The following is a 14,699-nucleotide window of genomic DNA, read 5'->3' as shown; positions in this document are numbered from 1 at the left end:
AAATTATAAAGTACTGTATTACATAACCAAACACACTTTTCTTAATCTAAGTGTTCACGTTATTCAAATTTAAAGGACGTGCACTTTAGAATTCACAGCTATGCTAAAATCATTCAGCAAACATAAACAGTAACATTAACTCCTCCCACCAGTTCTGTGGCCCCTCCCACTTGCATCTGAACTCCTCCCACTTGTCATTTAAAGGAACAGTTCACCCAAAACGGAATTTTTTTGTCATCAAAACTGGCACAGAATGAGATTTAAGACCTATGGAGAACTGTTGATGGGCAAACTATTCCTTTAACCTCTCCCACTTGTAAATATTAACGACATTACCAAACGTTTTGGATGCAAATTCAATCAAGCTCACTTCATAAATCCCACCCTATAATATTGTACACAGAACAATTATCAACACGGAAAATTTCACAGAAATAATAACAAACTCTAACCCGACAAAGTGCAAACTGAAGCTGCCGTACGTGCCGGTATGATTCCTACCACAACATGTGCTGCTGATCTTGAAATAAAAGACACGCCAATGTTCCTTCCACCGCCAAAGCAACAAAAATGACAAGTAACAGCACGGACAACATTTCTGTCGAGGACACAGGCTTTTAAATTGACCATTTCCACAGGAAAATCCATTTGTCTGTTTTATCCCACATCTGTAACTTCCCCTCGTGCTGAAGAAGCAGCAGCAGGTCACATGGGCTTGCTGTAGCCAAAGATTCCTACAGGGAAGTGTTTCACGTGAGTCGGCCACTGAGCGGCCAGCTGGAAAAACTTCACGTCGTGCCACTCTACGCCGTCGATGGACACTGCAGAGACAAAGACAATATCAAAATGACACACAATAATACACTGCCCTCCAAAAGTTTGGAAACACCCCTGGTAAAGTGTGGTTTTGGCTTCACAACAAGACAATGACCCCAAGCACACTTCCAAGCTGTGCAAATCCTATTTGGAGAGGAAACAGTCAGCTGCATCATGTCTGTCATGGAATGGCCTCCCCAATCACCCGACCTCAACCCAACTGAGCTACTATGAGAGGAACTGGACCATGAGGTCCGTAAGAAGTGTCCAACCAGTGAGAATCATCTTTGGCCAATCCTTCAGGAGGCTTGGAGTAATATACAGGATCAAGTCAATGTTTGAATAAACCGACAGCTCGGATGCCCAGATTATGCAGAGCTGTAATAGCTGCTAATGCTGGATATTATGATGAATCGCAAATTCAAGTTTTTTCTATGTATAAACTGTTTATGTAATAAAATATGTTTTCTTAGTTTGTGTTGTCCCTTATCAGTGCAAAATTATCACAAATTAAAAAAGGATTCATGCCAATATTGTCCAAAACCCCACTTTTCTAGGGCCAAGCTTTTGGAGGGCAGTGTATATCTAATACCAAACACAGAATTACTATAAAAACACACTACAATCATGTCTTATACAGATTTTCTGTTCACCAAATCTTACCAAAATAGGTTGAATCACATTCCATGAACCAAAATTCCAGACTCCAAAAATGATGTACTTGTAATTAGATTAAATTAGATTTTAAAATACTTGTAATCCAACTTTTTTATTGATTACTTGATTATATTTATTCACATACTAGCAATAAATTATGCATAATTTATTGATTTTTTTTGTATCATTTAAATTTTACTTTTCTAAAATGCCAACATGACATTCAGGTAAACAAAACATGTATTTTTTTATTTTGATTGATGTTATTATTTATTTGACATTTTTATGATTTCATTAATTCAATAACTTTTCTTTAAACCCACAAACTCCCCGCAGTTCTTTCACGAAACCCAGTTTGGGAAACCTTGACATAATGTAATGCTTAATTCACTTTATGTTGTTAATAACAACGAATGGAATATATTTTCTTGGCATTTTAATATCAATATGGTACAATATTATTCTATTTAAATCAATGTGAAATACAAGTTACGTTAAAAGTAATCAAAAAGTAGTCTGATTACTTTTTGTCGTGTGATTTGGAATCATTAATGGACTACAATTTGTAAGTAATCTACCCAGCTCTGACTGTAATAAATATTGAAATACAGTATTTATGATATAGCCTACTGTTAAAGACTTTGAGGTCAGTAAGATTAAAAAAAAAAAGTTTTTGAAGTCTTATGCCTATAGAGGCTGCATTTATTTGATCAAAAATACAGTAAAACTTTAAAATAACCATTTTTTATTTGAATATATGCTAAAATGCCATTTATTTCTGTGATGAAACGCTGAATTTTCAGCATTACTCCAGTGTTCAGTGTCACATGATCATTCAGAAATCAGTATAACATGCTGATTTGCTGCTCAATAAACTTTTGTGGTTATTATCAATGTTGAAAACATTATTATTTTTGTGGAAACTGTGAATTTTTTCAGTATGCTTTGATGAATAGAAAGTTCAGATGAACAGCATTTTATTTGATATAACTACTTGTAACATTATCAACGCCTTTACTGACACTATCAGTCAATTTAATGCATCCTTGGTGAATAAAAGTATCAACTTCTTAAAAATCGCTTACTGACTCCAAACTTTAACTACTATTATAATAGAAACCCACCATTTTAATAAGGACACATGCAACATTTTAAGACAAAAATCACACTAGACAAGTGACCACAGGGTGGCAGTAGAATACAACTAACATATTACACTTTCACTATGAACATGCTCTACTGGGGGTTTGTACATTGAGTTGTGTAGGTGTGTGTCTGAGTGTGGTTTACCCTTCAGCATGGTGTGCTGGTGTTTAGCGGTGCAGATGAGTCTGCTGATGCTGTCTATCACCTGACTCTTAGAGTCCACATCCTTCTCTTTTGGCTTCTTGCTCAGGAAAATCACTGAGAGGAGAAGGAAACCAGATGTAAAGCAGCAGTAACAGCACACGGGAGACAAATTAAGCAGCTCATTTTAACACACCTTTCTTGTTTTTCTCCTTCATGACAACGGTCATGGCCATTCCAGGAGGAGGTGTAGGCTCCCCTCCGTTGGGAATTCGTGAAACCTGCAGCGAGCGGAAGTTGCTCTTCAGCGTGTACTTGATTCCCACATCTCTCTTCTCACTTTCTTTCTTCTTCTCTGCACCCTGTAACGTCCAATAGTCCACTTGAAGACCCATCACCTCACCACCGGTGCCTGGAGAACTGCATACACATATGTTTGAGATTTAACTGTGAAGTAGATTTACAGTAAGGGTGTGTTCACACTTAGCGTCTTTTTAGACAAGAAAAAGTTGACGAGCGCTTTTTTAGTCAAATAAAAAGCTGGCAGCATTTTGGTTTCAAATAGCAGCCGAGGGCATCTTTTGTTGCTATAACAACAGCTGCAAAGGTAGCCTAGCGCTGTGTGCTGCAGAAATGTCGGCTTTTGAAGTTAACGGGGAGGGTAATGTCGGTTCACAACGACGTTTGTGGCATATTTTAGACTAGATATAGTTTTGTACTCATATCATACAACTCCTTGTGCTCTGAAACTAGTACGATCTGTCTGCTGGCTATCTTTTCCTTTTTTCTCCTTGTTTTTGTTGTTATGGATACGACTCGCCACTTGCTTAACATCTTGCAAAGTTTTAAATCTGAAAGTGCACCGTGTTTAAAGTTATTGTCTCTCAAAAGAAAGAGTCGACTCTGAATCATTGAAACGAATCCCAAGGTTTTTGAGGTCAACATGAAATATTAACATATTGCCGCCCACTTGTTGGTCTTTTCAGGTTGGTCTGAATGAAAATGCAAATTCATTCTTCGCCACTAGGTGCCACTTTTGAAGCGGTAAAAATAGCGGTTTGCCCGGTAACGCTGTACACAAAGCAGCACTGCGCTCACAAACGCTGCTTTATCAGGCTTTACAGGCGAGATTAAATGAAAATGAGACCAATCGACCAATCACCGCAGATTAGCGTCACACAAAGGAGGGGTTTGCAAAAATGAATCGTGAGCGAATCATTTGTGAGTCGTTGAGCAAGGAAGGTAAAAATAAATGCATAAGACAATGAAAGTGTTTTTTTGACCTTGCATGCATGTCAACCTGTTGTTGGGGACTCCCAAAACCAAAATATGAACCTTTCATAACCCATAATTTAATACATTTCCATTTCCAACCTCATTTCCCATTGAAATGGTTTATATTATGTTGGGTCTTTGCACTGATTTTGGTAACACTTCATATTTTCTTGCAATAACTTTGGTAAAAGGGATGAGTGGTCATGTTAGACTCATCCTCAGGCTCATTTATTTACGATTTGTTGTCTGGGACAACAACCAGGATTCATTGGCATTTACGCTACACATTTTCACAAGCACATACACAGTTCCTCGTACCCTGCTCCAGAGAGACTGGCAGAAACGGAGGGGGATGACGGAGGTGTGGAGGTCATGTCTTTCCCGTACGGTGTTCCCGTCTGTGCTGGAGGTGAGGAGAGCATGTTCACACTGCCCACCATCACTACATCATCAGAGTCCACTGCCAGACGACACGCACACAGAAACAAATCAATCATCTTTCACTGCTGTTATTGCTTTCATTGTGTTCTTGACTCAAGTAAATCCTACCTGATGTAGATAAGCTGTGCTCCACGATTCCCACTTTCACCAACTGCAAGAAAGCACATCCGAATCCTAAATTACATAGGTCAGTTATGTTTGGAACAGCATACTGTTACGCGATGCTGATCCAGGAAGACGAGGGCTTCAGAATAATCAGGTTCTTTAATGGTGCAAACGTATTCAACAACAGAATAAACAGCATAAACATAATTTTACTTTAAGACACGACAAAGACGATTACTGAACTCAAGGCTTATACAGAACACAAACTAATGAGGAAACAAGATGATTAATACAAGACAGACCAATGGAATAAACAATGATAGACTAATAATGAACTAAGCAGAAGAACCGGAACAAAACCAAATATGGGCAAACAGGAACCAAACATGTGCACAATGCTGTACCCCACAATGCAATGCACTAGTCATATCAACTGTGATTTATAACATCTTGCTTTTGATCAAAATGCCAAAAGTATTACACAAATTGGGTTAAAAACTATACATTTTTTTTTTAGATGATACCTGGAAATATACACATGCAATGTAATCATGACAACTTTTATCTTCACACAACTCTATTTCAAATATTTCATTATACAGCATATACAATATACAGTAACCAGCACATAATTTGCTCTAGTTTGCTATAAAAATAGCCTTAAAAAATTGTAAGTCTTGCTTTTTTATTTTAAAGGAAGCAAAAGAAGGAAAAAGGAAGTAAAAATGTTTTTAATGAGGTCTGCAATTTTTGCAACCCTGTTGCCAAACTTGTAATCTTTGAATACAAATGTGAGTGATTTCATTATTTTCCTGCAATAAACATTACATAAACAACATGTGACATATAACTTTTAGTTACAATAGCTCTGGTAACAGGGTTGAATGGAACTAACACATTTGTGTGAAACTTGAGAAAATTAAATGAGGTTATGTATTTGGAATTTGTTGCTTTGTGTGACAAGGGAAAATCAACAAACATGGGATATATGCCTCTAATGCTTTTGTAATGGGACAACCAAGTATATCTGTGGAAAGTGCAGCTCACACTAGAACAACAACAGAGAGGAAGTGAAAGAGAAAGCATTTCTCACCCCGATGAATGGCACAAACTTCTGGCAGGAGTCTTCGTCAGGGCTGTAGAGGTCAAACAGGAGGGAATGGTTAGCACAGGGCTGACAGGACGTGTAACGTTACGCTGTCAGTGAGGGCGGATGGTCTGAGAGATGCGTGTGACGTCATCGGGGTGTGGGGGGTGAGAATGGGGGTGTCAGATCAGATAGTGTGACACAGAGCGGTGCCCTCTAGTTGACAGAGTGCTGTGAGGCCACAGTGAGTGTGAGGGCTCATGCCATGAGAGGACGCTGGGATAGCTTCTTACATCCTCCACCAATCAGGGGGGTGTAAGGCCGCAGGCTATGGGGGCGCTTCATCATTGAACTCATTGCTATATAATCTTTTAATCTTTCATGTCTCTTCCCAAAAGTGGTCAACAACTGACAGAAGCTGCTCTCCAACACTCAAGAAACCCGAACACAAGGAACGTCCAAGTTTAGTCGATTGTAATTGACAAAAACAGAGCTGGCACTGAGTCGTCACCTGTAGCCAGACAAATATCAAATTAATGTAGAGTCGCACCACATGACATCATATTTATTTAATAATTATTTGGTATTTTAAGAGACTTATTGACCTATGCAAAAAGCCAATCTCTCTATAACATGATTTCCTGTTTTATTTTATTTTTCCTGAACGTTTCGTTGGTCACACCATAGGACTGGGCGATTTCTTCGATTTTATCGCTTAATTCGAATTTAATGTTTTGCCACGATTTTATTTTTTATAAATCGAGGAATTGCGATTTTGAATAGAAATATTACCAGATGTGAGAATTAGACACTTTGACAATATGCCAATGATAACAGTAAAGAGAAAAGAACGATCCAATGCATGCCGTCGCACGTAATTAACCGCTTACATGTGACACACTCATATCGCTAGACACCATTCACACAAAATGTGCTTTTATGTTAGCAAAGATGCGACGCGGGCAGTAGAATAGCAACAGACAAACGTGTGCGTCCATGTTTACATAGAAAACACAATGGAAAAGCAGCAATCGAATAAAAACCTGTAAAGAACTACTAGCCTACTGTATGTCTGATATTTCATGTTTGCATCCTGGTGATAGGCTAAAATCTGCTGTTGTTTTTACAGAACATTTATAGTTAATAAAATCTACTTACCTTAAGTAATTTCAATTTGAATTACCTTGACTTTTGAGATTTTTTAAAAGCATTTTCCTGGTATTACTGCTGACCATATAATATGTATAAGACACGTTTGTACAAGATGTAGTTGTAGTTCATGCATCTTTTCTGCAAAGATATTTAACAGGTGATTTGTTTAACATTTACATCATGTTGCCAACTTCATATAACTTGGCATATAATTTTCTGTAACTAGAGGCTTGATAAAGAAAAAGTTACTTGAATCATGTTGTAGTTACATTTTCAAGTTGAAAATCGTAAAAAATCCAAGAATCGGTCAAACGTTGTGAAAAATTGAAAATGGCCAAATCGCCCAGCCCTATCACGCCACATGACTTTGAAATTTCCAAAAGTGAGTGTTTAATGTTTGAGAGGTTTGCTGAAATCTTTTTTTTCTCCCCCACTTGTTGTTAGAAACTTCGAGTTTTGATTTGCTTGCAAAATTTACAAAATTGTAAAATGTGACCTCAAGAACGTCTAATCAATTCTCAACGAGTGAAATCAAGTTCCGTCGTACATGTATTTTTCTCGCTGAATGTCCTATTTCACTTCGAACATGTAATGCACAACATTACAGAAATAAAATGGGTTCTGAACACTGTTAAATGTTTATTTTAGCTCTGCTCTGATGCGTCAGCTAATACGATTGTAAAACGATGTTGAGGAAGGGTTGGAGTTATTGTTGATATTTTAATGTGGTCTGATGACACACCTGCGGCATAACGATTTCTCTTTGTTGTCTCTCTATAGGCGTTTCATCACTTGTACCCTCGGGTTTCTCTCTATATCGCCCTTCATCTTTCTCTATTTTGTTCGGCTTCAAAGTGATAATTGGTTGTGTGACCTTCTGTATTTGTGCTTGTCCTTCTGCAGACTATCACAGATTTATGTTCCAGCCTGTGTGTGCGTGTGCTTCGTTATTCATCCAATATTTGGATATCTGTTTTTCACAGTCCCAAATCATTCCAAAACCTGTTCTAATAAGAAGGCATTTAGCCAGCGCTTGCAACCTTTCAGTTACCACACTTTTAAACCACCCTAATTCACTCATCTCTTTTCAAACTCTCTCACCATCTCCAAACCTGTTAAACCCAAACCACACTAAATCAGTTAAAGACACAAAAAGACTGAATTATGAACACAAAACACACAGTGAGAAAAAACTAGTAGTCACGCAGACAGGTGTGTGTGAGGTTAACATACTGAGAGCATGAGTGATTTAAACCACAGCAAACATTAAAACGTCAACCCAAACACACGATTAGGTACCTGATGTAAAAATCAAAATACAAACTTCTCTTCCTTGAAGGCAAAAACAAAAGAAAAACCCAAAGCATAACAGTTACTGCGCCATCCTCAACACACGTCCACTTCTCAATGACAAAATAAAACCAGATCAAACAAACGAGTGACATCATTAAAAAAAGAAAATGCAGGTGCAACTGATTGTTTGATCTACTGTATGGACCAATTATGATACCCATAATAATTCATTGAGAGAATCTCATAAAACATGTCTTTGCCACATTTCACCCCAAAAACAGACCGAATAAGAATTTATATTTTGCATTAAAAAAAGAGATTTGTATTTGAGGTTTATTGAGATTATTTTATTCATTGCCTGAATTGTCACTGCTGCAGTGTATCGGCACAATTGTGCTTTTTTGTTATTGTCAGTGGTCATTTTTGTTAGATTCTTTGCTTGCAGGTATTCACAAGAAAACCCTACAGAAAACTAGCCCAATCTAGTTTAGACGAGGGTCCCCTGGTAAAATTGGCTTTACTGTAATACAGAATTTTGTAAATACAAAGGTATTTTCAAAAATAAAAGCCTTAATTTTATTGAACTGAAATACAATTTAATTTATTTTTCTTTTGAATTTGGGGTAAAATATGGCTTGGACATTTGGTAAATTTTGTAAGCTTAACCCTTGCATTTAGATTCAGGACATACTTTATACATCTTTATTTTGGCCAGATGGTGAACAAACAAACACTACATTTAAGTATAACTGACACATGCCACATCGTTACTTACATATTTTCACGCACGCACATATTACAAGACCATACCTTTTTTGTTTATAGGTGAGCATAGCTTCAGAAATAGGGAACTGGTGCGAGAGATTGGCTCCGGCCAGATACTGCGAGACACGTCCGGCCACATCAATATTATCTGTAGAAATGTTTAAAAATCACACGCATTAAGTACCAGCATCAAATCAGATAACAAAGGCATGAAATCATTTGAAGAGTCCATATTAGCAAACGCGCTAACCTGAATTAGGAGCTTCTAACCTCCCGAACACGTCCCTCCATCCGGCGTCCATGAAGATGTTATTGAACTTACTGTCAAATGTTGAGATGTACTTAGCCAGTGGATGACAACCTGATCAAAAACAAAGTACATTTTGCTCACATTGAAGAAATCCCGCAGAATAAAGTAGTTGTCTTTCACATCACACCAAAGTGCAAAACAAACACTCATTAAACACCAAATATGACTGCATACTGGCTTTGGCGCATAAATAATCCCACCAGCTGGGTGGCAGCTCTATTAGGAACATAATACATGTTTTAATTGAATTGTGTGAATCTTCCCATTAAGCCACCAAAACAGAAATATGAAAAATCTGTCTTTACATTTTTCTGACACATACAGTTTTGCTGATTGAGGTGTATATAAGAACAGCTATAAAACCCATTGTAATTAGCATATTATACAATATATATAAAAATGTGGGCTGTCAGTCATTTCATTTTTTTTAATCTAATTACTTACAGGGTGCTGCAAACAAAAAATTAATCGCAAACTAAATTTTCTTGTAAAAATACTCCCAAAAGATCATGTAAAGCTATTATTGTGTTAAATGTTTAGGCTACGGTGGCTTAACATTAAAGGTGGGGTAAGTGATTTCTGGAAGCCAATGTTGATATTTGAAATCACCAAAACAAACACGCCCCTACCCCAAAATACCTTACTTTATGTTGTGCAAAAGACAGTAAGTCATTCAGGTTTGAAACAACATGAGGGTGAGTAAATGATGACAGAATTAACTTATTTATTTTTGGTGAACTGTCCCTTTAATGTTTTTTTTTTTTTTTTAAATAAATGAAATGATACTCTAAAGAAGAAGCTAAAACTACCAGCAGCTGGAGGTAAATGTGTTTATGAGTCGATTCGTTCAAACAACCGGTTCATTCAGGAATTCACTTTATGAAAGGGGCTTTGAATCATTGATTCACATGATTTGTTCAAAACGCAGGTTCATTCAGAAACTAAACACCGCTGTGTTGCTCAGAGACGCACAACAATTGTGCTGTGACTTTATAGGTCATATTTTCTTTGGCAAAATTGAACAAAACACACAATATTGTGTTTAAAATATAACACAATATTAACTTCTTTTTATTTACTGAACTGTTGTTTAAAATCATATTTGCACTCGTGTTCTTCGTAAGAAAACAGCACTCTTGTGATATTGCTCTCGCTACTTGTGATATCGCTTATCATATGATATAAATATGAGACAAAAGCTCATACAGGGTCAGTTTTTGCCCCAATATCCTGAATTTTAGGGCATAACTGTATTTATGGAGTTGTTGCCCAGCATGTTTGTCAACAGTATGACTGTATGAAAGTGTATGAAACGTAAGATGATCATTTCATACATGATTGTTTAAGATACAGTTTTGGGGCGGGGCCAGTGCGTTAACTGCGTTAAAATATTTTAATCACATTATTTTTTCGCAACTAATTAATTAAGTTGGCGTGTTAAACTGACAGCCCTGATAAAAAAAATAAATAAAAATAAAACAAATATATGAGAGATAATTTTGGGACATGCTTTATTCTGCTTACCGACTGGAATGACTAGAAACCGAATGTAGCTCAACCAATCAGGCGTCTTGTTGGCGAGCTGCTCCACAAAGCAGCGAAGAACCGTGCTGAGGTAACTCTGATCGCCCGCCACTGCCACTTTAATGGTGGGTGGTGTCTGTGCATTACAGTTGCAGCTGACACAATGACATACATGAGGGATACAAAAAATCATATTCAAGTTCTCACAAAAATACCCACTCAATTAATTTTCTCACTTATAAAGCGTGCTAGGGTTTATCTGTGTATTTTGAGGGTGAAGTGAGGAATCTCTGTGGCCAGTGAGTCTTACAATCGTTGAATCCTGGTGACGATGGTGTTGAAGGCGGCCTGAACATCTGCGGGGGAAACGGTGGACACAATAGGCTGCTTGTGCTCCTGAAGAATCTCACTCAAATACTGCACAGAAACAGAGTTCACGGATCAAAAAGCAGCATGAGGGAATTAGTGCGAGTGCTAAAGAGACAGTGAGAATGAAAACAAGTTATGAGGACTGTGATGAACGCAATGGATATCCCTGCGGGACACATCAGCCTCAGAGAAGGACGAATGCCTAAATAAATCCAAACAGACAAGACAAGTGATAAAAACAGTTCGCATCCCCAGGTTAAAGCGTCAGTCCTGTTACCATCATAACCGCCTCTTATTATAATAATGTACTATTCAATGAATCAAGTGAACTCTGAGACAAGTAAATCAAGGACAAGTCTCCTCTTTTCTTTTTATAATTATAACTCTCCATAATTCTCTTATAACTCTGTTACTGTTTTGAAGGCTTCATTGTATCCAAATTGTATAATACTAGAATACTAATAAATACTAGTGCTGTCAAACGATTAATCGCAATTAATTGCATCTAAAATAAAAGTTTTTGTTTACATAATATATGTGTGTACTGTGCATATTTATTATGTATATATAAAATACACACACATACAGTATCTATTTTAAAAATATTTACATGTATATATTTATATTAATATAATTTATTTGATATATAAATCTATTTAATATATAAACAAAACATTTTTCTGAAATATATACATGCCTGTGTGTGTGTGTGTATATATTTATATATACATAATAAATATACACAGGACACACACATATATTATTTAAACAGATACTTTTATTTTGGATGCGATTAATCGCGATTAATCGTTTGACAGCACTAATAAATACTATCAAACACTAATCCACTAACTTACATATTAAATAATTTACTTTGACTACAGAAGTTGCTAAAAAAATCTTGAAACTTTTCCACTAAAAATACTTTCAAAAACTTTCAAATGTACCAAAATGCAGTAAGGTTTACAGTTAAAACAAGAAGAAATTATTTGCCAGTATGGCAAGAAAAAAGCAACTTAATACAAGATAAATTCTCTGAAAAGTGTTCTCATTACACGGTTTTGATTCTCAATTACATTTTATGTTGTTTTAGGATGTTTCAGTACTTTTATTGGAAAACTAGACGGACACACACACACACACACACGTTGGTTTTTGTGAAAAGTGGGGACATCCCATAGGTGTAATGGTTTTTACACTGTACAAACTGTATGTGCTATTGCCCTACACCTAAACCTACCCCTTACAGGAAACTTTGTGCTATTTCAGATTTTCAATACACTCCATTCTGTGTGATTTATAAGCGTTTTGAAAAGTGGGGACATGAGGTAATGTCCTGAAAAGTCACCTTCTCCTTGTAATACATATGTCATCCCTTGTCATTATACAAATGTATGTCCTCATTTGTCACAAAAATGCGCACACACACACACACACACACACACAAAAGCAGTGTAAAAAACCACACCTGTCCCTGCCAGTCTGTAGTGCTAATGAGAATGATATTCTCTGGCAGATGTTCGTCAGAGTTCAGGATCTGGTTGAGTTGATCATAAACTGATTTCCTTGGGACCTGCAACAGGAAGGACATCAGGTCAGAAAATGAGCACTATACATAAATCAGTCTTCCTATATCTCCTTATTTTTATCCCAGCAGAGACACAAACACACACTTACACAAACCTGTGTGATGAGTCTGGAGTCTGGAGAGGTTTCGCTCTCGATGCTGCTGGTGCGATCGCTCTGAGCTTTAGAGTTCTGTCTGTCCTTCATGGAAGTGCTTCGCGGACGTCGCTGCAGCTTACTGTCTGTTTTACTGGTCACCCAACAAGGAGAAAAACCAAGTGAAAACCTTCTGATGATAATAGGTGTGTTTTAATAGATGGTGACTGACGAGCTGGATTGGATATAAATATACAATATTCAACTCAGATGAAGAACACTTCAAGGTGGTTATTTCAGCCTGAACTAAGATCTGTAGCACTGTAATAGAGTAGATCGTGCATTACAATTTGTGGCATCTTCTGCCTCCCAAGGCGCCACAGAAAGAGGCTAAAAAGTGCTGCTGCGTTCCACATTTCCTAAAGTGTCTGTGAGCCCATCGCTCGGGGACTGAGTCTTAATGAGCTCATTAGCCAATGCAAACACACACATATGCCATCTAGCAGAGGCCTGTGAGAACAACCAACTAGAAAACTACATGGAAGAACAGACGATTTGATGTTGTGATGGACCACAAGAGAAATATAACAGATGGGTGTTTCTTCAACTGAGCACTTTCGGTCCTAGTTAGAAAATAAACTTGTTTAAAACGCACTTTTCACACTCGCTGGTTTAAAGTCGGCATGAAATAAACATGTTTAATTAACGGCATCTATAAAAACAGAAGAAAAAAATTATTTTAGAAAAAGTTGTAATCTGTTAATTGTACTGTTCAGTAAAGGCCTACTGACACAAGCATGAATGTGCAGCACAAACATTTGGTCAGATTTTCACATTTATGATGTGTCTGTTCAGACCAGTGCTTAAAAAAAGAAAAAACAGGCTGAATGAAAATGCAGTTTCACTCCCCGACAGTAGGTGGCGCTTACATTAAAGCAGAAACATCTCTGTGATGTAAAACATTGCATAACTTTCAGTTTGACATTCACTTGTCACAGGAAGACAAGACAGGGTCAACTCCAAATTATATTTACTGTCACGTAGCAAAAGAGTCTGCTTCACCAAGTCAAAGATTTATGCAACAGCTGTGGCTCTGGGCTTGTAGTGTTCATTTTGTCAACCATTTTTAATTTAGTCTTAGTCCTGTGTCAAATCTACTTTTTAGTAACATTTAGTTCCTCATTTTTGTCCTCGTTTCTTCGACAAAAATAAAAATTGTATTACATTTTAGTCTCGTTTTTGTCATCAATGATGTTGCATGTTGATATTGTCACAGTTATCGTTTATTAACCTTATTGTCGTCATGAGGTTAAAGCTTGTCAATAAATATTTTTCGTCATAGTCTTCGCTGACGAAATTAACATGGGCATGTGACTAAAAGTGCAAATCTTAGTGGTTGGCCAGAGTTTTTCGCAGTGCAATGGAAAAAAAACATGTCAAAGAAAAAAAAAACTCCATAAATGGACGGCATGTGAATATTTGCGTCTGTCTGAACAGGTGCATTACCACCAGTTTATTCACATGTAAATTTTTATCGCACCGTGTTTTCGCACTTAACAATTATCTGTAGTTAAAGAAACACCCAGATGTGAGAACAATGACTATTATTAAATTCAACTGCATCTGAGGGGATTGTTCAGACAGAAAAAAGGGAGTCTGAGAGAGAGAGAGAGAGAGAGAGAGAGAGAGAGGGAGGTTGCAACAGAAAACAGATAGAAAAGAAAAACAGTAAGGCGAGAATAGAAGGTCGTGTGTTACCTAGGCGACATGAGAGTCTGCGACTCAGTCTTGCAGAGTTTGCCCACCGTTCCTGCTAATTTCTCGGCGTTCATGTCCCAGCTCATGCTAGTGTCACTTATTGCCACGCCGCCGCCTGCCTCGTCCTCCACCAGCTCCTGCGTGGAGAGATAAACATCAGACGGGAACGAGCGGCCGTGAAAATGGTCATGTTGCCGT

At 37.3% G+C, this 14,699-nt stretch overlaps 1 protein-coding gene across 4 annotated transcripts in view; it reads right to left on the bottom strand.

Annotated features, from left to right (window-relative positions):
- Window positions 1–593: 593 nt before the first annotated feature.
- Window positions 594–14,699, bottom strand: part of LOC306874659 (phosphofurin acidic cluster sorting protein 2-like) — a 127,882-nt gene continuing 113,776 nt past the window's right edge. For 2 of the 4 annotated variants that reach the window (XM_079424857.1, XM_079424856.1), the window contains exons 12-24: window positions 14,502–14,638; window positions 12,765–12,897; window positions 12,550–12,654; window positions 11,023–11,129; window positions 10,713–10,867; window positions 9,129–9,239; window positions 8,924–9,026; window positions 5,675–5,717; window positions 4,585–4,627; window positions 4,354–4,495; window positions 2,957–3,180; window positions 2,764–2,877; window positions 594–821 (exon numbers count right to left, since the gene is read on the bottom strand). In XM_079424857.1, coding sequence (XP_079280983.1) covers window positions 706–821; window positions 2,764–2,877; window positions 2,957–3,180; window positions 4,354–4,495; window positions 4,585–4,627; window positions 5,675–5,717; window positions 8,924–9,026; window positions 9,129–9,239; window positions 10,713–10,867; window positions 11,023–11,129; window positions 12,550–12,654; window positions 12,765–12,897; window positions 14,502–14,638 — 1,533 coding nt within the window. In that variant the 3' untranslated portion in view covers window positions 594–705. Of the gene's footprint in view, window positions 822–2,763; window positions 2,878–2,956; window positions 3,181–4,339; window positions 4,496–4,584; window positions 4,628–5,674; window positions 5,718–8,923; window positions 9,027–9,128; window positions 9,240–10,712; window positions 10,868–11,022; window positions 11,130–12,549; window positions 12,655–12,758; window positions 12,898–14,501; window positions 14,639–14,699 lie in introns of those variants that run through there. The other 2 variants (XM_079424855.1, XM_079424858.1) reach the window with 2 other exon arrangements.

The sequence above is a fragment of the Barbus barbus genome, assembly GCF_936440315.1.
Source record: "Barbus barbus genome assembly, chromosome: 9".
NCBI classification, from domain to species: domain Eukaryota; kingdom Metazoa; phylum Chordata; class Actinopteri; order Cypriniformes; family Cyprinidae; genus Barbus; species Barbus barbus.
The sequence above is the reverse complement of the archived record's forward strand: the minus strand, read 5'-3'. Positions and strand labels throughout refer to the sequence as shown.